This window comes from Lithobates pipiens, unplaced genomic scaffold (assembly GCF_037356315.1).
Source record: "Lithobates pipiens isolate NorthernLeopardFrog02 unplaced genomic scaffold, aLitPip1_a1.2 Scaffold_27, whole genome shotgun sequence".
Lineage (NCBI taxonomy): Eukaryota > Metazoa > Chordata > Amphibia > Anura > Ranidae > Lithobates > Lithobates pipiens.
The window spans coordinates 159,724,872-159,749,280 of record NW_027507788.1 but is presented as its reverse complement, the minus strand read 5'-3'; the positions used below and the strand labels follow the sequence as shown (position 1 = coordinate 159,749,280).

Genomic DNA, 24,409 nt, shown 5'->3' with positions numbered 1-24,409 from the left:
ATAATATCAACCAAAAATCCAGAAAAAACACATGATACAAATGTTATAAATTGAGTTGTAGTTCAGTGAATAAAATAAGTATTTGATTCCCAAGCAAAACATGACTTAGTACTTGGTGGAGCTATGATGTTGTAGTTAGTGGCCAAATTTGCACACATCTCAGGAGGGATTTTGGTGCACTTTTCTATACATATCTTCTCTAAATCCTTAAAGTTTCTTGGTTGTCGCTTGCCAACTTGAAGTTTCATCACCCTCTAATTTTCTATAGGATTAAGGTCTGGAGACGGGCTGGGCCACTCCATGACCTTAATGTACTTTTTCTTGAGCCACTCCTTTGTTGCCTTGGTGGTATGTTTTGGGTCATTGTCATGCTGAAAAACCCATCCATGACCCATCTTCAGTGTTCTGGCTGAGGGAGGAAGGTTCTCTCCCAAGATTTTACAATACATGGCCTCGTCCATTGGCCCCTCAATTTGGCAAAGTTAGTCTGTACCTGTAGCAGAGAAACAGCCCTAAAGAATGATGTTTCTATCTCTGTGCTTGACTGTAGGGATGATGTTCTTGGGGTAATATCAAGCATTTTTATTCTCCCAAACACGGCAAGTCCCCCTCCTCAAGAAGACACATGTACAGTCATGCCAATGAACATTGAAATGATTCAGAGAAGGATTGGGAGAAGGTGCTGTGGTCAGATGAGACCAAAATAGAGATGAGACCAAAAATGAGGCATTGACTCGACTCACCGTGGAGGAAGAAAAATGCTGACTATGACACTAAGAACACATCCTTACAGTCAAGCACTGAGGTGGAAACATGATGCTTTGGGGCTGTTTCTCTGATAAAGGTACAGGCCAACTTTGCCACATTTAAGGGCCCAGGGACTGGGCCATGTATTGTAAAATCTTTGATGAGAACCTTCTTCCCTCAGCCAGAACACTGAAGATGAGCCATGGATGGGTCTTCCAGCATGACAATGACCCAAAACAAACAGACAAGGCAACAAAGGAGTGGCTCAAGAAGAAGCACGTTAAGGTCATGGAGTGGCCTAGCCAGTCTCCAGACCTTAATGCTATAGAAAATTTATGGAAGGAACTGAAACTTTGAGATGCCAAGAGACAGCCAAGAAACCTTAAGAAATTAGAGAAGATCTATAAAGAAGATTGGAATTCTGCCTGAAATGTGTGCAAATCTGGTAACCAACTACAAGAAACGTCTTACCTCTGTGCTTGTGAACAAGGGTTTCTCCACCAAGTGCTAAGTCATGTTTTGCTTGGGGATCAAATACTTATTTTACTTACTGAACTGCAACTTAATTTATAGCATTTGTTTATTGTGTTTTTTCTGTATTTTTGGTTGATATTTTGTTTCTATCACTTAAAATACACCTATCATAATAACTATAGACCCTTCATTTATTTGTAAGTGGGCAAACTTACAAAATCTGCAGGGGATCATATGATTATTCTCCCCACTGTATACCAATCCTCACTAGGTCTCTGTGCTTCTCTATGTATTGCAGGCAGATCATGGTCGGTGGGAGGGGCCGCCTCAGTACTCCTCACAAGAGCCTTCAGTCCTGATACAAAAAACACACAGTCACTTCCAGCGCTAATAGGCCTTCCAAGGTGTGGAGTAACAGATGTCAGATAAAATGGTGGTGTGAAAGATACAATATATATGGTATCCAACACTGGGAGGATGCTGCCTTCCTCAGATGGGGTAATCCGAAAGGAACTACAAGAAAAACAGAAATGGAAGGCGCACAGGTAAGGTAATGCACTAGGTGTGTGCGCCTTCCATTTCTGTTAGCCTTCAGCCCTGATTCAAGCAGTAGGCTGGCTCTTGGGAAGAGTTATGCAAATATCAAAATGTCTTGGTTGGGTATTAATTTAGAGCAGTGGGCAGCGTGGTGCAGCGGCAGTAAACACTCAGAGTCCAGTGGCAGAAACAAAGCTGTATTGGAATTGAAGCTTAGCAAAGAACAACTATCCTGGCAAGGCGACAACCCAACCGGGTGCACTCACAGAATGTACAGAGATGAGTTTAGCAGTAGGTCCCAGGTGTGCCGACAGCGTCTGCCTAGAGGGGTGGAGTGCAGCCTGGCCAGTCTGTACCCAAGCAGGGAGGCTTCCAGGAAAGATGGCGTATCACTGCACTTTCCCTACTCATCTTCAACCTCTTCCTGCTGCTAAGTACTATCCCTGACAGAAGGGTGACCTGTCCCTACATTGTCTACATGCAGAATGTGTATCAACCCCAGTAGCTAGAGTCCTAAATAGGCTCTGCCTGACCCAAAAAGGCCGCCAGAGTCACATGGAGTGCAATCATTCAATCAGATACAGTAGCTGCCCCAGTAACCCAGGAAACCATAGAGGTACCATGTTCCTCTTGAATTCCTCTCCCTCTGCGGTTTGAACACCGCCTGCTGTGGAGAAAGCAGATTGTAGCTGCCTACAGGCATTCATAGGCAGGCTATATTTGTATGCAGACCATCCTAGGTACTGCCCACATGTGATGCTGAGCTTCCATGCTTGGAAGATCTGAAATCCAATGACAGTCAAGCTGAGGAGGAAATAGCTAAATGTTACTGGACGTCCTGCAGCCAGGAAATGAGACAGCCTCTGACTTGCTGCAGCTTCCAATGCAGATTGTGAGAAGCTCACAGTGTGCAGTGAAATCAGAGGAAGCAATTTCAGTATAAGAGAGGAGTCTGTGCAACCGTGCAAGACTGCAGGGAAGGCTGAAGGTCAGAATTAAATGTCTATGATTAGTATTCCACTGTGCATCGTATTTCCATCCTGTTCTCACAGTCCCTCCATTCTTGGTTGTATAGCAGGATTTCCCTGGTCTGTATGTGCAGAGCACTCCATGGGAAGTAAGACATCAATGTTGGATGCTTCAGGGCTCCGCAGCTCGCTCTCAGCCGTTTCATTGTGACCTAATTCACACTTGTGAGCAGAAAGGTGCTTTATAGTATGTAATGATGTGACTAACACGCTGCTGGCGGTACAATAAAACACTGAGAACTCAGTATCAGTATTTGGCTGTATATGATTCACTTGCCCCAGATCACACACATGGTAACCCTTATGCCGCGTACACACGGTCAGACTTTGCAGCAGAAAAGGTCAGACGGATTCATTCCATCAGATATTCTGATCGTGTGTAAGCTTCAACTGACTTTTTCTTTCGAAAATTCTGATGGACCTAGAAATAGAACATGTTTTAAATCTTTCAGACGGAATCAATTCCTATGGGGAAAACCGTTCGTCTGTATTCTGTTCCAAAGGACCAAAAACAACGCAAGGGCAGCTATTGGCTACTGGCTATTGAACTTCCTTTTTCTAGTCCCGTCGTATGTGTTGTACGTGGTGGAAATGTAAAGTGGAGTACACACTATGAGAAAATAGGAAGAAAAATTCCATACCAGGCACCATTGTTTGATTTTCGCATAGTGTGCACACAACTTTTGACATCCAATTCAGACTTTCCAAATGAAAATTTCCGAAGGGACAAACCTACATGTTTTCTCGTACGTGAACGGAGCTAACGAGTCATACTGTATGATGTCCTCTCAGAAGGCACTGGTCGTGCAGCAGTGCGATCCTGGTACAGACAGGGCCAATCAGCCCATCCGTACCATGTGGTTAGCTTTGGTCAATAACAGCTAATCACAACAAATCACATTGAATTAATAAGTTTAATTCTGTAAGAAAGATTGCTTATACCAATGAAATTCAATGGTATAAGCCAGTAGTCTCCAAACTGCAGCTTGGGGACTGGATGTGGCCCTTTGCTTGCCTTTATCTGGCCCTTGGAACACTATTTCTCCCTCTGATACAAGACACTATTCTGCTATCTGACACAAAGCAATGGGGCACTATTTCTCCCACTGACACCAATAATGGGGCACTATTCCTCCCTATGATTCCAATGATAGGGCACTATTCCCCCCCCAATATCAAATGTGGTGATCTTTATTCCCACTGATGCCAGGAAAATGTACACTCCTGCTGGCCACAATTTAACCCTCCTAAAGTCCAAAGGACAATAAACCAGCCCTTTGTTTAAAAAGTTTGGAGACCCCTGATATAAGCAATCATAATGTGTAAAAAAATAAATAAAATCCTGATCACTTCCCCAGAGTAGTACAGTGTGGTAACACTGTATTGCTCTGGTCACAGTGCATTTAAAAAAAAAATCGTAGATTTTTTTATTTTTTTATATAAAAATACTATTACAGTGTCCCTGGTCACCGCCACACCAGTCATATGATAACACTGCACTGCACTGGTGATAGTATGTAAAAAAAAAAAAAAGTGAACTTTATTTATTTTTCTTTCTTCATTTTTAAAAAAAATTGTGACAAAAAATTACAAAAAACCGGCCATGCCTGTTACTAAATACATTGAACTGTCTACTTTCCAAAAACTGGTAATTTGGGGGTATTTGTACTGTCCTGGCAATTGCAGGCCTCAAGAAATGAGATGGGCTGGCAGTAGATGAGGACCAATCGATTTTCATACATATATAGTTTGTGGACGCTATAACCTTCCTACAGACTAAATAATAAACACTGGTTATTGGTTGGTTATTTTCACCAAGGAAATGTAGAAGAATAAATTTTGAACAAAATTTGTGAAGAAAGATCATTTATTTGCAAAATTTAGTAACAAAAACAAAGAAAAACAAGTTGTTTTTTTTTCTAAATTTTCAATCTTTTTTGTTTATTTAGGAAAAAAAATAGAAAACCCAGTGGTGACAAAATACCACCAAAAGAAAGCTCTATTTGTGTGAAAAAAATTGATAAAAATGTCATATGGGTACAGTGCTGCATGACCACGCAATTGTCATTCAAAGTGTGACAGCGCTGAAAGCTGAAAATTGGCCTGGGCAGGAAGGGGGTGAAAGTGCCCGGTTAATGTGTAATGATTTCGTATGGTTTTCCTATGAGAAAAAAATCAGATATGAAAGACTGCATAATCAGAAACAGGTAATAACAACAACAAAAGGCTTTGTCGTATGAGAATTTCCATATAACTATTATGAGCCCCAGTTTCGACTTGCTGTGAAACATTGAGGAAAACCGCGCGATTTTCTTTTAGTGTGTACTGGGCTTTACTTGATGATGTAAAAATATGTTTTCTATGGAGGCATTCTGTACCATAAAGGCAGGCAATTGGTGTCTGCATATTACTTGTATTAACCAATCAGATATTGACGTTCATTCTTGCACAAATCACACTGACTTTTCTTGGGCGATTGTTTCCTGGGACACTTTGATAAATGAGGTTTAGCGCTGGGAAAATTACCTGTCCACACAGTGTTGTAACCTAAAGAAAGCAACAAATCTTCTTGAGCTACTGGTTCCAGGGCCTTCGAGAGGCGAATCTGACCATTTATTATTGTATATACAGTGCCTTGAAAAAGTATTCATACTCCATGACATTTTCCACATTTTGTCATGTTATAACCAAAAAAGTAAATGTATTTTATTGGGATTTTGTATGATAGACCAACACAAAGTAGCACAATTGTGAAGTGGAAGGAAAATGATAACTGCTTTTCAACATTTTTTACAAATAAATATGTGAAAAGTGTGTCGTACATTTGTATTCAGCCCCCCTTTACTCTTTTACTCCAAACTAAAATCGAGTGGAACCAATTTCCTTCAGAAGTCACCTAATTAGTAAATAGAGTTCACCTGTGTGTAATTTAATCTCAGTATAAATACCGCTGTTCCGTGAAGCCCTTAGAGGTTTGTTAGAGAACATTCAACCTTCAAGTGAACAAACAGCATCATGAAGGCCAGGGAACACATCAGACAGGTCAGGGATAAAGATGTGGAGAAGTGTAAAGCAGGGTTAGGATATCAAAAAATATCCCAAGCTTTGAACATCTCACGGAGCACTGTTCAATCCATCATCCGAAAATGGAAAGAGTATGGCACAACTGTAAACCTACCAAGACATGACCACCCACCTAAACTGACAGGCCGGGCAAGGAGAGCATTCATCAGAGAAGCAGCCAAGAGGCCCTTGTTTGATGAGTTAATCCATTTTTTAATGCATGCCAATATTCTGTTTGCTTTGTTAATAGCAGCTTGTCATTGCATGCCATTGCTGAACCTATCATCTACTAGGACCCTCAGGTCCTTTTCCATCCTAGATTCCCCCAGAGGTTCTGCCTCCAGTGTATAGATTGCATTCATATTTTTGCCAGCCAAATGCATTGTTTTACATGTTTCTACATTAATCCTCATTTGCCATGTAGTTGCCCATCCCATTAATTTGTTCAGATCTTCTTGCAAGGTTTCCACATCCTGTAGAGAAGTTATTGCCCTACTTAGCTTAGTATCCTCAGCAAATACAGAGATTGAACTGTTTACCCCATCCTCCAGGTTGTTTATGAACAAATTAAATAGGATTGGTCTCAGCGCAGAATCCTGGGAGACCCCACTACACACCCCTGACCATTCTGAGTACTTCCCATTTATCCCCACCCTCTGAACTCGCCCTTGTAGCCAGTTTTCAATCCATGTACTCGCCCTATTGTCCATGCCAACGGACCTTATTTTGTACAGTAAATGTTTATGGGGAACTGTGTCAAATACTTTTGCAAAATCCAGATACACCACGTCTACAGGCCTTCCTTTATCTAGATGGCAACTCACCTCCTCATAGAAGGTTAATAGATTGGTTTGGCAAGAACGATTCTTCATGAATCCATGCTGATTACTGCAAATGATACAGTTTTCATTACTAAAATCTTGTATATAGTGCCTTATCCCCTCCAAGAGCTTGCATACTATTGATGTTAGGCTAACTGGTCTGTAATTCCCAGGGATGTATTTTGGGCCCTTTTTAAATATTGGTGCTACATTGGCTTTTCTCCAATCCGCTAGTAGCATTACAGTCAGTAGACTAGACTGCTCATAAAAATTAGGAACAATGGTCTGGAAATTACTTGACTGAGTATTCTAAGTACCCTCAGGTGCAAGCTATCTGGTCCTGTTGGTTTTATTAATGTTAAGTTTCCCAAGTCTAATTCTAATTCTGTCCTCTGTTAGCCATGAGGGTGCTTCCTGTGATGTGTCATGAGGATAAACACTGCAGTTTTGATTACTGAAGCCCCCCGATTCCCTTGTGAAGACTGAGGAGAAGAATAAATTCAATACCTTCACCATCTCCTCATCCTTTGTAACCAAATATCCCTCCTCTTTCTTTATGGAGCCAATATGGTCTGTCCTCCCTTTTTTACTGTTTACATACTTAAAGAATTTCTTGGGATTTTTTGCTCTTCTCCGCTATGTGTCTTTCGTGTTCTATCTTAGCTGTCCTTGTTGCACCCTTTCATTTCTTGTTGCATGCTTTATAAAGTCTGAATGCTGATGATGTTTCCTCAACCTTGTATTATTTGAAGGCCTTCTCTTTTCCTTTTATATGCATTTTTACATTGGAGTTAAGCCATCCAGGACTTTTGTTCGCTCTTTTAAATGTATTACCCATTGGGATGCACTGGCTAATGCCTTTATTTAATATGCTCTTAAAGCGAACCCATCCTTCATCTGTGTTCTTTGTTCCTAAGATTTTATCCCAATTAAAGCCTTCTAGCAAGGTTTGTCATTTTACGAACATCAAGAACGTGGTGGCGTACAACATGTACGACGAGCCGAGAAAAATTAAGTTAAATAGCCAGTGTTGCTCTTCTGCTTGATTCCGAGCATGTGTGGACTTGTGCGTCGGAATTGTGTACACACGCTCGGAATTTCTGACAAGTCTTGTTGTCGGAAAATTTGAGAACCTGCACTCAAACATTTGTTGGCCGAAATTCTGACAATAAATGTTCTATGGAGCCTACACACAGTCGGACATTCCAACGACAAGCTCACATCCAACATTTGTTGTCGGAAAATCCTATCGTGTGTACGGACCATTAGAGTCTGCAAAAGATTTGAGACTGGGGCAGAGGTTCACCTTCCAGCAGGACAACGACCCTAAATATACAGCCAGAGCTACAATGGAATGGTTTAGATCAAAGCAACTCATGTGTTAGAAATGCCCGGTCAAAGTCCAGACCTAAATCCAATTGAGAATCTGCGGCAAGACTTGAAAACTGCTGTTCACAGACGCTCTCCATCCAATCTGACAGAGCTTGAGAAATTTTGCAAAGAAGAGTGGGCAAAAATGTCCCTCTCTATATGTACAAAGCTGGTAGAGACATCTCCAAAAAGACTTGCAGCTGTAAGTGCAGTGAAAGGTGGATCTACAAAGTATTGACTCAGGAGGGCTGAATACAAATGCACAAAAACATTTTGAAAACCATTTATAATTTTCCTTCCACTTCACAATTATGTGCCACTTTGTGTTGGTCTATTACATAAAATACATTTATTTTTTTGATTGTAACATGACAAAATGTGGAAAATTTCAAGGGGTGTGAATTCTTTTTAAGGTACTGTACTGATTCTTTTTTTTGTATTTCGTTCAACCAGTGAGTTAAACAAACAAAATAATCTGATTCCCATATCTGCACTTTCGATGTGGAAGGGGGAATCACTCCTGAGCCATTGTATTCCGCCTGCAGGGAGCCTTCCCCGCCAGCAGAATACAACGATCAGTGCTGCCAGCTATAGCTGAAAGCAATGACCATTCAGGAAAGTCCCTACAAACTAGTTGTACACAAGTTGATCAATAGATTGACTTATGTACAACCAGCTAGCTGAAAGACACAATGGTTGGAGGGAACACCCCATAGGGAGGGAAGGGTAACACAGAAAGGTAGACAGGGACATCAAAAACTCTCAAGTGTGTAGGACAGAATTTTGTCAGGGAGATCTCACTGTTTGAATATTTAAGACCTATAAGAGGCCAGGGACTGACTCAATCCACCATATGCCACCTATAGCTAAAAAATATCTTCTTTAACCACTTCAGCCCTGGAAGATTTGGCTGTTGAATGACCGGGCCATTTTTTGCGATTCAGCACAGCATCGCTTTAACTGACAATTGCACGGTCGTACGATGCTACACCCAAACAAAATTGACGTCCTTTTTTCCCCACAAATAGAGCTTTCTTTTGGTGGTATTTGATCTCCTCTGCATTTTTAATTTTTTGCCCTATAAACAAAAAAAAGAGCAACGATTTTGAAAAAAACCCGCAATATTTTGTACTTTTTGCTATAATAAATATCCCCATTTCTTTTGAAAAAAAAGCTAATTTTTTCTCAGTTTAGGCCGATATGTATTCTTCTACATATTTTTGGTAAAAAAAAAAAAAAAAAATTGCAATAAGCGTATATTGATTGGTTTGTGCAAAAGTTGTAGCGTCTACAAAAAAGGGATAGATTTATAGCATTTTTATTTTTTTACTGGTAATGGCGGCGATCTGCGATTTTTATTGGAACAGCTCCATTATGGCGGACACATTGGACATTTTTGGGACCATTGACAATTATACAGCAATCCATGTACTCGCCCTTATAATCAAGATAAAAATGTTACTGTAAAAATGTTCCTGGCAGGGAAGGGGTTAACACTAGGGGGCGATCAAAGGGTTAATTGTGTTCCCTGTTTGTGTTTCTAACTGTAGGGGGAGGGGACTGATCTAGAGGAAGTGATAGATTGTGGTTTCTAGCTAATAGGAACTCACGATCTGTCACGCCTCACAGAACAGGGATTTGTGTGTTTACACACACTCGTCCCTGTTCTGCTTCTCGTACCCGCGATCGCTCATGGCCGGCGGTCATCGCGACCATCGGCCATGAGCATTGGCACCCACCCTGTGGAGCGGGCGTGCACCTACTATCCCAATCCCGCAAGCAGATGTATAGCTACAATGGTTCGTGGGATCGTGCCGACCTGCCACTGTAAATTGGAGGCAGCTGGTTGGCAAGCGGTTAAGGGGGCAATCTGCCCCTTCAAGAAATCGTCCAATTAACTTTTTGCTTTTGTTTTTATTGCACAGACATTTGTGATCAGGTGACTGTGATTTTGTTCAGCATTTACTCTTTATCAGACAAGATTTAATTCCGTATTTTTGTGGTTGGCTATTCACCATATAAGACATCCTATGCTTCCTGGAATCCATAAATGCTAGCACAAACCCTGAAACACTTACCATAGCTGAGATCGCATGGGTCAGTAGTTAGTAATGCAGAGTTCAGAGGTCAGTATTAAGTAACATGGAATTCAATGATCGGTAGTAAATAACGCAGAATTAAGATGTCAGTAGTAATGCAAAGTGCTGGGGTCAATAGTAAGTACACATAGTCCAAGGGTTAGGAGTATGTAACACACAGTGCAGGGGTTAGTAGTAAGTAGCACAAAATCCAAAGGTCAGTAGCATGAAATACACAGTGCAGGGGTCAATAGTATGTAACACAGAGGTCAGTAGCAACTAACACATGGTGCAAGGAACGGTAGTAAGTAAAACAGAGGTCAGTATTAACTAACACAGGGAAGGCAAGGATAAGTAGTAAGTAACACAGAGTTCAGAGGTTAGTGGTAGATAACACACAGTGCAGAGGCCAGGAGTAACTAACACACATCTACCCCAACAAGCAAAATGACCCCTCTTCCAAAGAAAATATCTCACACCTAAGATAAAATCTCCTATAATCTCCACCCTATCTGCCTTTGTAAACTCCACTCATCAGATTTCAGGTGCAGAGGAGCCCAGCAGAGTGAGGGAAGCCCCCCCAGATATCCCTTCCACTCTACATATGACATGCCAGAGCGAAGGAGGAGACTAGGACTTCCCCCAGCTTATGCCTATTGTTGCTCTGATTTGATGTTAGCAGAACTGGTGGCATTGCAGGGTTTTTATCTACCTATTAAATGGCAATGGTCAATGGGTGGATTATAATTGTCTGGTTGCTGCTGACCCCAACTCTAAGACCCCTTTCACACCAGGGCGTTTTGCAGGCGCTATAGCGTTAGAAATAGCGCCTGCAATCCGCCCTAAAGAAGCTGCACCATTGTGTGTAGTGTGAAAGCCTCGAGGGCTTTCACACTACAGTGGTGCGCTGGCAGGACGTCAGAAAAAAGTCCTGCCAGCAGCTTCTTTGGAGCGGTGAAGGAGCGATGTGTTTACCGCTCCTCCACCGCTGCTCCCCATTGAAATCAATGGGGCAGCGCTGTAATGCCGCCGGCAAAACGCCGCTATTGCGGCGTATTGTCGGCGGTTTTAACCCTTTCGCGCCCGCTAGCGGGGGTAAAAGCGCCCCGCTAGCGGCCGAAATGCGCCGCAAATCCGCCGCAAATCTGGCGGTAAAACGCCACTAAAAATAGCAGCGTTTTACCGCCGACGCTTTCAGCGGTGTGGTGTGAAAGGGGTCTAAGTGCTCCTCCAGGTAATGAGAAGCATGTCATTATATTCTCTACGAACCATAAATACTTTAAAAGCCAGTATTGGTATAACTATAAATTAAAAATACAGGTCATTTTTTTTTTTTTACAAAGTTAAACAGGAACTGCACACTGCTCACATAATTTGTAATAAAAACTATATAAATAAATTAAATCTTTGCCATTCTGAAGCGTCCTTCCAACCACTTTGCATATTATTTTATGTATTATGTGATTCTGTACTTGCCAAATATGCTGCTCAAATCTCCCTCCACTAAGTCTGGCTGCAACCATTTTAACTGTGGGCAGCTGAAGATACTGCCTGTTCACTTCCTGGATTTACACAGACACACACACACACACACACACCTCTAGTTCTGCAGCTCTCATTGGCCCTCTTATGACACATTCCCCCCTCCCTTCCTGCCAAATCTCAGGAGAGTGAAAGCTGTGCATGATGTAATAAGTCTAGGCTAATGACCAGACAAGAAACAGGTGGGCTGTATGAGGTATTTACTGGCAGAAAAAAAAATGTTTTACTATATAAAGTTAAAACAACAAGAGCAGAAGATTTAAGAGATGGAAATTTGGAAAATAGACTGGGTCCGCTTTAATGGTAGTACCTATAAAGATCAGGCAGGCGTTTCGTCAGATTAGGCGACCCATCAGAATTGGTATCGGAAGTGACGTTCCACCACCACCATCTTGCTACACCCCACACTCCTCCATAGTAAGGATACACTGAGCAGGGGGAAAATGGACATCTTGTTACACCCACCAGATTTTTGTATTTTACACTTAATTTTAACAGTATACTGAGTTTATATAGTGAAATACAGCACTTAGAACTCCGTCTGACTGGTTAGATGTTGAATTTTAAAAGCAGCGGCAAGCCTGCTGATCTCACAGGTTTGCTAATCAGACAGAAGTTCGCTGTTTTTAAAATTCAACATCTAAACAGTCAGACGGAGTTCTAAATGCTTTATTTCACTGTATGAACTCAGTATACTGTAAAAAATAAGTGAAAAATGCAAAACTCTGGGGGGTGTAGCAAGATGTTCACTTTCCCCTTGTCAGTGTATCCTTACTATGGAGGAGTGTGGGGTGTAGCAAGATGACGGCAACGAAACGTCACTTTTGTTACCAATTCTGCCAAATCTGATGAAACACAGGCTTTAATCTTTGCCATCTACTGGCCGTTACTCAGTACTGCAGATCAGGTCACTATTGTGAACATCCAACCTCATTAGTGGACTTTAAAGTGAGGGAAAAGTTTCAGTCCTGTACAGACTTTTGTCTATTTGACTGCTCATTAAACTACTGTTCTTATGCCTGTTTTTTGCATGATAGTTTTAGGTTTGTAGGCAGAAACCAGAGCACACCAGGGAAAAACATACAAACTTCCCATAGCTGGAGACAACAGAACCCAGAGTCCCAAGGCTTCCAGGGGACAATGCTAACCACTCAGCCGCCATCGTCCCTTCCACTCATACCAGTGACACATCCAGACAACTGCCTGCATTGCTTTACTGTCACACAGGAAAAGGGAAAGCCAGAGGGAAAAAAAGCCGTTTATTGGAGTACTGCTGGCAGTAAGTATCTCAGAACGATTGTTCTCATTCCGCTCTTCACAGTCGATTGTCATTCCCATGTCAGGATAATGCACTCACATGTCTCCTGTCTCTACTTCTTGGAGTTTCTTCACTTCCTGTCGGACTAGATGTCCCCGGATGGCAGCTTGAATCACAGTGGCAGCCTGGTCCCGGCCCGGCCCCTCGTCCTCCTAATGTGCAATCACATGGCATATAATGAACATTTATACACTTGTAGAGGAGAAAATCCTATGTTTGTCTCAGTAAAGGTTTATTTAAAGCTTTAAAAGGCCTCTCTCCTCTCCTGAAGTCAATTACTCTGATTTCTGAGAATTTCACAGTGTGCATTAGAATCTGCTGTCAGGTAGAGCCCTCCTTATTACATACCATATTTATCGGTGTATAACACACACGTTTTCCCCTGAAAATAGGGGGAAAACCTCAGGTGCATGGTATACGCCGACAGCGTACCCCAGAGGGGAAGGAGGAGGACAAGTGCCACCTGAAATCACCAAGCTGCCCTCTCTTCTGAACTCGGCTCTCCGACACACAGTCCCGCCTCTGCTACCGGCATTGAACCAGTGTTCTGACTATCACAGGAGCTGGTCCAATGCCGATGGTGGAGGCGGGACTGTGTATGTGACTGCTGACTTAGAGCGAGGAAACAGATGGCGGCTTGGTGATTTCATCAGAGATATGGTGAGCTGCATTGAGGGGGCAGATGGTGCAGAACAGGCTGCAGGTGGGCACACAAGAGGCTGCAGATGGGTGCAGAACAGGCTGCAGGTGGGCACACAATAGGCTGCAGATGGGCACACAAAAACATTTTTTTTACTGAAACTTCCCTCTTAAATTAGGGTGAGTATTTTACGCCGATAAATATGGTACTTACATAGTCGGTGAGGTTGAAAAAAGACACAAGTCTCTCAAGTCCAACCTTAGTGTGTGATTATATGTCAGTATTACATTGTACTGTATATTCCTGTATGTTGAGGTCGTTCAGGTGCTTATCTAATAGTTTTTTGAAACTATCTATGCCCCCCGCTGAGACCACTGCCTGTGGAAGGGAATTGCACATCCTTGCTGCTCTTACAGTAAAGATACCTCTACGTAGTTTAAGGTTAAACCTCTTTTCTTCTCATTTTAATGAGTGGCCACGTGTCTTGTTAAACTCCCTTCCTTCCCTATTGTGGGGTCACCAATAAGGTATTTGTAAATTGAAATCATATCCCCTCTCAAGCATCTCCAGAGAGAATAAGTTCAGTGCTCGTAACCTTTCCTCATAACTAATATCCTCCAGCCCTATATTAGCTTTGTTGCCCTTCTTTGTACTCGCTCCATTTCCAGTACACCCTTCCTGAGGACTGGTGCCCAGAACTGGACAGCATTCTCCAGGTATTGATTGATTGAAAAACTTCCAGCATCATCTAGTTCTTTCTTCCCCAGGCTGACTGTCCATAGCCCTTTCAGTTCTTTTATTCATGTAGGCATTACCTAGAAAATGTTGACAACTGTCTAGTTTATCTAATGGTGGCCATACGCACTTCGATTTTTGTATCCGATCAATGTGCAATTTGATCAAAACCATTAAATACTCAAACAATCAAATAGCCATAACCTCCCTAGACTCAATATCAATCAGATTCAATTAAACAGAGTCAATCGGCCAGCGCAGAATATTATTGATTGTTTCACATCAATTGGCAGCATTGTGATACTTTGTTCATGAATACAATCATATTTCAAACGATCTGATTAGAATATTACATGGAGGAAACAGAAATACAATTGATAATTTGCAATCAAACATTATGATCATATCTTAACTAGCAATTTAAATCCACTTCCCTATGGCCTATCGACTGAATGGGTTACCTACTATAGATCAATTTTTTCTAATCGGGAAAGATCAATCAGAGAAATAATTGAGTAAATTACTGACCACCAACTAAAGGAGGCACTTCCCATACTGACTACTACCTTTACTGCTTACACGAAAATCATACAATCTAGTATCATACAAGAAAAATGTTTGTGTTTGTCCCTTTGGATAATTTCTGATGAATTGTCCTGATCAGCTCCCAAAAGCTGTGTACTAATGATCAGATTATCATACGATCGCTTCAAAAGTGGTATTTGTCATCTGATTTTCTCATGTATATTAGGCTTAAGGAGGCTCTTCTCCACTGGTCACCGATGCAAGAGAGCGTTTCATCGACCACCTTTCCGCCCTGTGTAATGTGCTCTATACAGTGTATATATATATATATATATATATATATATATATATATATATATATATATATATATAAAAAATATAAGGGGAATTCTTCCCACAGACAACCCAATATTACAGCAACTACAATTTTCACCATCTGCTATCCTTTTTCCCCCCCATATAGAGCAGGGGAGGGGGTGTTAAAAATGATAAACTACGCTACAATCTTTATTCTTTAATTTATATATATATATATATATATATATATATATATATCTATATCTATATATAGATATAGATATATATATCACTATATTACCAAACGTATTGGGACCCCTGCCTTTACACGCACATGAACTTTGAAGGCATCCCAGTCTTAGTCCGTAGGGCTCAATATTGAGTTGGCCCACCCTTTGCAGCTATAACAGCTTTAACTCTTCTGGGAAGGCTGTCCACAAGGTTTAGGAGTGTGTCTATGGGACTGTTTTACCATTCTTCCAGAAGCGCATTTGTAAGGTCAGGCATTGATGTGGACAAGAAGGCCTGGTTTGCGGTCTCTGCTCTATAGCATCCCAAAGGTGTTCAGGTCAGTCAAGTTCCTCCACCCCAAACTCACTCATCCATGTGTTTATGGACCTTGCTTTGTGCACTGGTGAGCAGTCATGTTGGAACAGGAAGGAGCCATCCCCAAACTGTTCCCACAAAGTTGGGAGCATGAAATTGTCCAAAATGTCTTGGTATGCTGACACCTTAAGAGTTCCCTTCACTGGAAGCCCAACCCCTGAAAAACAACCCCACACCATAATGTCCCCTCCATCAAATGATTTGGACCAGTGCACAAAGCAAGGTCCATAAAGACATGGATGAGGAGTATGGGGTGGAGAAACTTGACTGGCCTGCACAGAGATCTGACCTCAACCCAATAGAAAGAACACCTTTGGGATGAATTTGTGTAGGCACTGCGAGCCAGGCCTTCTTGTCTAAGATCAGTGCCTGACCTCACAAATGAGCTTCTGGAAGAATGGTCAAACATTCCTATAGACACACTCCTAAACCTTGTGGACAGTTTTCCCAGAAGAGTTGAAGCTGTTATAGCTGCAAATGATGGGCCAACTCAATGTTGAACCTTACGGACTAAGACTGGGATGCCATTAAAGTTCATGTGCATGTAAAGGCAGGGATCCCAATACTTTTGGTAGTATAGTGTTTGTGTATGTATGTATATATATATATATATATATATATATATATATATATATATATACACACACACACACACACACACACTGTATATCCATATCTAAAGCTTACTGATTACACTAATGAACTGGGAATTGTAGTTCATAAAATTGACTTGTAGTTATAAATAGATCTATACAAGCATCAAAAATTCAACGCAAATCCTTTGAGAACACATTTCTCATTTACATGCTTTTTTTAAGCAGTATTATGGGTTTTGTTTGCCCAACAAGATGCAGTTTTTAATGCAAATCCCAATCCTCAGGATGGGACCTTTAGCTGAAAATGCAGCAAAACTGGAGGGACTTGGTGCATTCTCAAGGGAAGCAATGTTATAGGTTTTCTGGGTTGCCATCATTCAATACTGTACTTCACATTTTTTTTTCTGTTTGGCATGGTGCAGCACTGTCACTTCCACGTATATTGTCATATAAGTTAATTTTGGTTGTGCTAGGTGATTTTAGGGTTGGAATAAAGCACGTAAACTCTATAATATTTTGCCGTCAGTGGAGACAAGACCTCTGATGAGGCTTCAGTAACGTTCCTAGGATAGGATACCCATTGCACTAAGTCAGACACCGTCTGTGATTTCTGCACAAGAACTAAAAATTGTATGCTATCACCTGATTGGTTGTCTAGAGTAAAACAGACACTTTGCTTTTTTGTCGGTTTATATGCTGATGTTTGATGTACATGATGTAAAGTCTTTTTTAGCCAGAGTCCCTAAAGGGCTTACAGCTCCTGTTATCTATTGTGTTTCTACATGAAGTAGGCCACAGCGAAAGGGACATTGTCTATATTTACCCATCCTAATTATTTTAAGTGTCCTTACAGCTTCATTGGTGGCCTTCCAGGGCATGTACTGTACACTGACACGGTAACCCCAAAATCTACATTTTTTTTAGCAATCAAATATTGTTTGAGTTGGCACTCCCTCTACTAATACACCTCCTGGCTGTATAACAGCAGATGAAATTGTGAAATCCTGCGAGAATGCACTCCATTCCAGACAGTGCAGGAAGAGTGGGAAGCTGGGATCAAGATAAGGATTTATTTTTTTTGGTGATAGTTTGTCTATAGATAGCTTTTTACCCCCACTGGGCTCCTGCCAGCCCAATAGGAGGATTTTAATGTCAGAGGGGTTTCCTGGGCTTCCTGACAAGGTGAACACTGTGATTGGCTGTCAAAGTGATCATGTGAGTGGGGGATCATCCTACTGGCTCCTGATCATTTCTTTGTGACTGGCGAGCTATCATGGACAGTCCTATCACAATGCTGGGGGTTTGCATATATAGGGTAGCACAAAATAAGGACCACGCCCATGCTGCCACATATATACCTACAAGGAAGGGGGGCTTAAATGGAAATACCGGGTAGTCGCTCACACCAACCCCATATGTAGTTCCATTCAGCCATATAATAGATTGGACTATACCGGTACTTGGTAATGGAAAAACACTAATAAAAATTTTATTAGTGTTTTTCCATTACCAAGTACCGGTATAGTCCAATCTATTATATGGCTGAATGGAACTACATATGGGGTTGGTGTGAGCGACTACCCGGTATTTCCATTTAAGCCCCCCTTCCTTTAAAAACTACAAATTCTGGATGATGGTACTTTATACAATATTATAATGATTTAGACCAGAGGCGATACTCATAATATGTGACTTAGGATAGGGTGGATAATACACCCATTTCCTCATTCACCTAATTTGGGAATTTAATTGGTGGTTGATTGTTGGAGTGCCTCTATTATTTATTATATTGTTATGACAATTATTGTACTCTTTTTTCTTTGTCTAGTTATGTCACCATAGAAAAATTTGGGGACTGCTTCTTTCCCCTTCCCTCCCCTGCCTCTCTTTTCTTTTCTTTAAAATCCCTGTCCCTCTTGCAACAAACCCCCTTCCCCCCCCCCTTTTTTTTTTTTTTTTTTTTTTTTTTTTTTCTGTATCATGGATACTCTAAATACCGATTGGGTAGAATTTATGACAAATTTGAAAACTGCCTGCCTTAATGAACATAAAGTTGAGGACGATTTGAAAACTTATTTCTATAAGATTTATGGACTATTGAAACGTAAATCCCATCTACATTGGCATATTGAATATTTTAAGATGTATGTTACCGATTGTATTTGCCCTATAGGTCTGCGAAACCAAATTTTTCCAACTCTAAAAGACCCTTCACCGGATTTTAGGAAAACTTGGGAGAACATCTTGACTAATTGTAGTCTTGACCTAATGAAAGTCCTGATTAACCAATATAGTTTGGATATGACTTTACTGGATAATGAGATTGAACGACTGAATACTGATTATATGTATCTGAAGGACAACCCATCTTTTGATTCCAAATGGAAGGAATTAAGAGATCGGTTAGAAATCCTGAATAAATCTATTATCACAAAAAAACTGATTAAATTTAGTAGAGATAAATCTGCCTTCACTGAAGGTTATGCATACCGTTGGTCAAATAGGAATTTGGGGAGAAAGCCCCCTCCTCGACCTAATACCTTTAGGAATCCAACAATGGAGACAGAATCTGACTCCTCTCTGACATCAACCTACTCATTACCAAGTAATCCTAGACCTTCGGCTACTCCAACAGTAAACTCTACCCGTAAAAGATTACGTTATGGTGGTGGCACTCCACCCGTGAATCCTAAAAAAGATAAGAAAGGTTCAAAACCCCCTAAACCGGCACGTACACCTGCCACACAAATACCTATTGAGACTACTCCCTCAATATAGGGGGCTATGGGCCATTCCACGCTTCATGGTACTATCCCCAAGGTTTTGAATTCAACATTAATGACTAACAAATACACAAAAATAAACGAGGACTTGACTTTTTTAGACCTAAAAAAACAACAAGGGAATCTGGATTCCTATATTCTCAAACCAGCACCAGCACCATCACACATTCCCAACCCGACACCAACCGTAATATCTTAAATCTGACCCCCTATCGTTTGTCAGACGAAGAGGTGTCAGTACTTCACTTGGGCCTAGGGTTTTGCCCATTGGATAGACTAAAAGTTAATGAAACCATAAAAGATTTACATTTATTTGCACGGAACCTCACATTTAAGTTTCTATTTGACAAAGACCGCACTAACTCGAACTTAGAACGTGAACTTACAGAACGCACTAAACACTTTAGTATGGCTGAATTTCGGGCATTACGGGACCTTATGCTCCTCTATGATGAAGGAGCTATTGAAGACCCTATCTCACAAAATATACCTCCCAACACATCCCCATCCACTCACATAGAACATTTAGAGTCGGTTTCTAAGAAATTTAAATTACGTTCTTGTAGATTCCCTGACCTCATGACATGCCCTACCATCTGGACTTTTCTCCAAACTACGATAAGAGATCTGAAACGACAGCATTGGCATGATGTCACTCCCAATCTTGATGCTCGACAGACTCAAGCATTGAAAACTTTACAAAGACACCCTGATTTGATCATCAAACAGTCGGACAAAGGTGGGAATATTGTCGTTATGACACACCACCAGTACCAGACCATGTGTATGACTATTCTCAACAACTCTACCTGGTATCGTCCGATTGACCAATCAGTACCTACTTCATTTCATCAGGAACTCTGTTTTCTCTGCACTGAGGCATTTATGGCAGGCCTTATTGACAGAGATACATTAGATTTCCTGATTCCTAAATTTCCGATGGTCCCCACCTTTCACGCTCTTCCGAAGACGCATAAAAATTTACCATTACCCCCTGGTAGGCCAATTGTCTCGGGGATTGATTCATTGACAGATCATGCCAGTAAACTTGTAGATGCCTACCTAATGCCACATGTACGAAGACTACCCTCGCACATTAAGGATACGGCGGATTTGTTGCAACATCTGGAGGGGATCCAGATCCCTCCGGATGCCCTGCTCGTGGCGATTGATATCGAGGCTCTTTACTCGAGTATCCCCCACGGGCAGGGCGTCCGGACGGCTGGATCCTTTTTGCATGAACAGGAGATAACTACATGGCCATTTAATGAATTTATTTTAGCACTGTTGGAATTTATACTAACAAAGAACTACTTTACTTTTAATGATCAACTTTATTTGCAAACTCAAGGCGTTGCCATGGGGACCTCCTGTGCCCCAGCTTATGCAAATTTATTTTTGGGGGGTTGGGAGAGACAGATCCACTCTGATGATAAACTTGCTCCATTCCTGGAAGACGCCCTTCTATGGTATCGCTACTTAGATGACCTATTTATGGTATGGACTGGAACTAAGGAAAGATTCCTCCAGTTCATGCAAGAATTAGATGACAATGAATTTAATTTGAAATTTACTTTTACCTTCGATACCGAGCGGATTCCATTTTTGGATCTATTTATCATAAAGCAACCTGATGGCACTTTATATACGGATCTCTATCGCAAACCCACTGCAGGCAATACTTTATTGTTTGCCACCAGTGCTCACCCGGAACCCTTGGTGCGCAGCATCCCGTTTGCACAGTTTCTGCGATTACGCAGAAACTGCAGCCGGGACGTTGACTTTAAAGTTCAAGCTGATGCTTTACGTGACCGTTTATTAGCCAGGGGCTACTCCCCCACTAGCCTGAGGAAAGCCTTTAATAAGGCCGTGTCTCGTTCGAGAGACACATTACTACATAAACGACCTAAGACGACAAGTAATGAATCATTGAGATTCATTACAACATATTCTGCTCATCATAAAACTCTTCGCAATATCCTCACAAAAAACTGGCATCTACTCACGGAGCATCATGTTCTAGCTAAATATGTACGGCCTACCCCTGAACTAGTCTTCCGAAGAGCATGCTCCCTTCGGGATCGTTTAATGCACAGTCACTACACATCTACCAGTTCCATGTATAATCACTCTAGAGGTACATTTAAATGTAATAATTGCCCCCGTTGTCCATGGATTCTGGAGGGTAAACAATTTACTCTACCTAATGGAGAAGTTTTTCTACCTCGTACGTTCTCTGATTGCAGTACCAAGGGTGTTATATACTTTATGACTTGTAGATGTGGAGCTTTCTATATTGGAAAGACTATCCGAGAGTTTAGACAGAGGATTGGTGACCATTTATATTATTCAGAAAGTGGGAAACTTACCACAATTGGTAGACATATTGGTCTTTACCATCGCTTTGACACCACAGTGATCCAATTCTTTGTCCTCGAAGTAGTCTTCCCAAACCCTAGGGGTGGAAATTGGGATCGAACGATCCTACAGAGAGAAACTTTGTGGATCGAACGACTCAACGCCACCCTACCACCAGGTCTCAATGAGACAATCTCTTACAAACCGTTTTTATAACAGGTGACGTTTAATATGCCACCACACCCCCCCTTGTTTCCCTCTTTCTCTCCTTCCCTCCCCTTTCCTCTGTATAATTTTTTAATTATGGTTACCTAAATGATTCTCTGGTGTACATTTCTTCTTTTTTTCTGGGGGACTATATCTCCTGGCTATATATATATATATATCTTTGTATACCAAAAATGATGTATATAATGTTATTTTTTATAGATATGTTCTTTGTTTCCCATGTTATAATATCCCTTATATGTGGGGAGATATGCTTTGATCCCTATAATTGAGGGACAATGAGTTGTGGGTAGAATGGAGTGTCCTTTAATTTTTTCCCCCCGGTGGACATGTGTTCCCCCTGGTCTGGACGATTTATTCGTCTGACTTGCAAGGGTTAACGCTCGGATCATTGATCCATTAGCGTTGTTTCCCTTGCGCACTGGCGCAGTAACAGTACAATACTGCACCTGCGCGGTGTGGGGCAACAGACCACATGACGTTCGGACGCCGCCGGGACTTGGCGTGCGCCTGACGTGGTGGTTGCTAGGTAATCTGTCTTTGGAGTTCTACCAGACCGCCGAACGGACGCACCTGCGCAGTAGCGACTGGTTAGTGCGCCTGCGCGGTGCTGAGAAGTAGACCACATGACGTCGGACGCCGCCGACTTCCGGCGGACGTCGGACGCTATGTGTGTTGGGGAGTCTATTTAACGGTCTGATTGACCGATGAATGGACAGGTTCGCACGGACTCCTTCAGGGCTCTATGAGGATATTGTCCCCGCTGACAGGTAACCACTGTATATGATGCTATTTGCTTATAAACCTATTTAACTATTTCCTCTGACGCTTCGGCATTATAATGCCTGTTTGCCTCTTATCCTCTTTACATTCAAATGCTTTATATACCCTCTGCAGTATCGATGGCTATTAAGCTATCTAACAGTGGACCTGGTATCTGATATTCAGCGAATGGTACAATATCCTTACAAGCTTGGTTAACCATCTCAATCTTGATGCCCTGTCTCAATACGATTTCTTGACTGGCTTTGTGGTAAGCCGACTTGTTCTTATTGTAATCTCTTTTGGAATTAAGGATCCCTAACTTGGTGAAGGGTTTTTTCCTTTCCCTCCCCTCACGTTGTTTAATCCATTTGGATATACTTGACTACTCACGGTTGGACTGCTAATAATTTCCACATATTTATATTAAATATTTTGATGCAAGCTTTTTGGTTTAATCACTTTTTGACTTTATACCTCTGGAATTATATGTAGTCACCTGGACCCCCTTTTTTAATGTGGCTCTCGTGACTCATTATTCCAGACTTTAAGTCAACCTTAACTACCTCCCCCCCTTCCCCCCCCCCACCCCCACCCTTCCCCTCACCTAAACTCACTGATTTATCCATCACGAGGTCTTTCTTCCTCCTCCTTTTTCTTTTCCCCCCCCCCTTTCCCTCCCCCCCTCTTTCTTTCCCTTTTCCTCCCCCCCCCCCCCCCCATCTTTCCCCTCACCTAACCTCACTGATTTATCCATCACGAGGTCTGTTTTCTCCTTTCTCTCCCCCCCCCACCCCCCCTATCCTTCGCCCCCCTTTTTCTCCCCCCCTTCCCCCCCCTTTTTTCCCTCCCCCCCCTTTTCCCCGCCCCCCCCCCCTTTCCCCCCCTTTCCCCCACCCCCCCCTCCTTTCCCCCCTTCCCCTCTTTCTTCCCCTCTTCCTTTCCCCCCCCCCTCCCCCTCCCTTCCCCTTCTTAATTCAAGATATACCTCTACTCAATTGATAAATTATTATAATATTATTTACCCAGAGCCGGCGTTTACCAATCCCCCATGTTCACCGTGGGGGGACTTTGTGGATCTCCCTGCCTGCAGCCTGTTCCTTGAAGTAGGGTGAGCTGATCTCCTTTTTAAACATGTAGGGAATTTGTGTATGTAAAATCAATAACATTGTGATAATTGTATTGCTTATATCTTTATATGTATGTATTATCTAATGATTGTGATACCTTTATATAGATATCCTCCTGAGGAAGCGGGCTTGTTCCCGCGAAACTAGTCGAGGAAATTTGTTGTGCACTCTCTACGGTTGAATGTTCCCTATGGAGAACCCGTCAGGAATACCTCAACTGTGATGTGCATATTACTGTACTTCTTCAAGTGATATTTCATTACTGTTTTGTTTTATATCCTTATTAAAATTATATTGATTTTAAATTTTATTAGTGTTTTTCCATTACCAAGTACCGGTATAGTCCAATCTATTATATGGCTGAATGGAACTACATATGGGGTTGGTGTGAGCGACTACCCGGTATTTCCATTTAAGCCCCCCTTCCTTTAAAAACTACAAATTCTGGATGATGGTACTTTATACAATATTATAATGATTTAGACCAGAGGCGATACTCATAATATGTGATATATACCTACAAGTAGTTTACCATTTGTGTAGGGGAGCAGGGGGCTGACAAAAAAGTGAATCTTAATTTTGCCACGGAAGGCCCACTTTAATGGAAAGTCTATAACTGTTTTAAGAATTTTGTCTCCCTCTATAGTTTGTAATAATAATGTATATTTGCTCAATACATATGTAGGCTCTGCTTCCTAAATTTAAGAGAGGAATTGTCTGTACTGTTAGATGCACACAAAATCAGTACAGAAAGAGTCTACAATTCATTA

At 41.6% G+C, this 24,409-nt stretch overlaps 1 protein-coding gene across 1 annotated transcript in view; it reads right to left on the bottom strand.

The window, feature by feature from the left end:
- The window catches only part of SPA17 (sperm autoantigenic protein 17), a 125,533-nt gene that overhangs the window by 66,128 nt on the left and 34,996 nt on the right, over window positions 1–24,409 (bottom strand). The window contains exon 5 of the mRNA XM_077457774.1: window positions 13,019–13,131. Coding sequence (XP_077313900.1) covers window positions 13,019–13,131 — 113 coding nt within the window. The remainder of the gene's footprint in view (window positions 1–13,018; window positions 13,132–24,409) is intronic.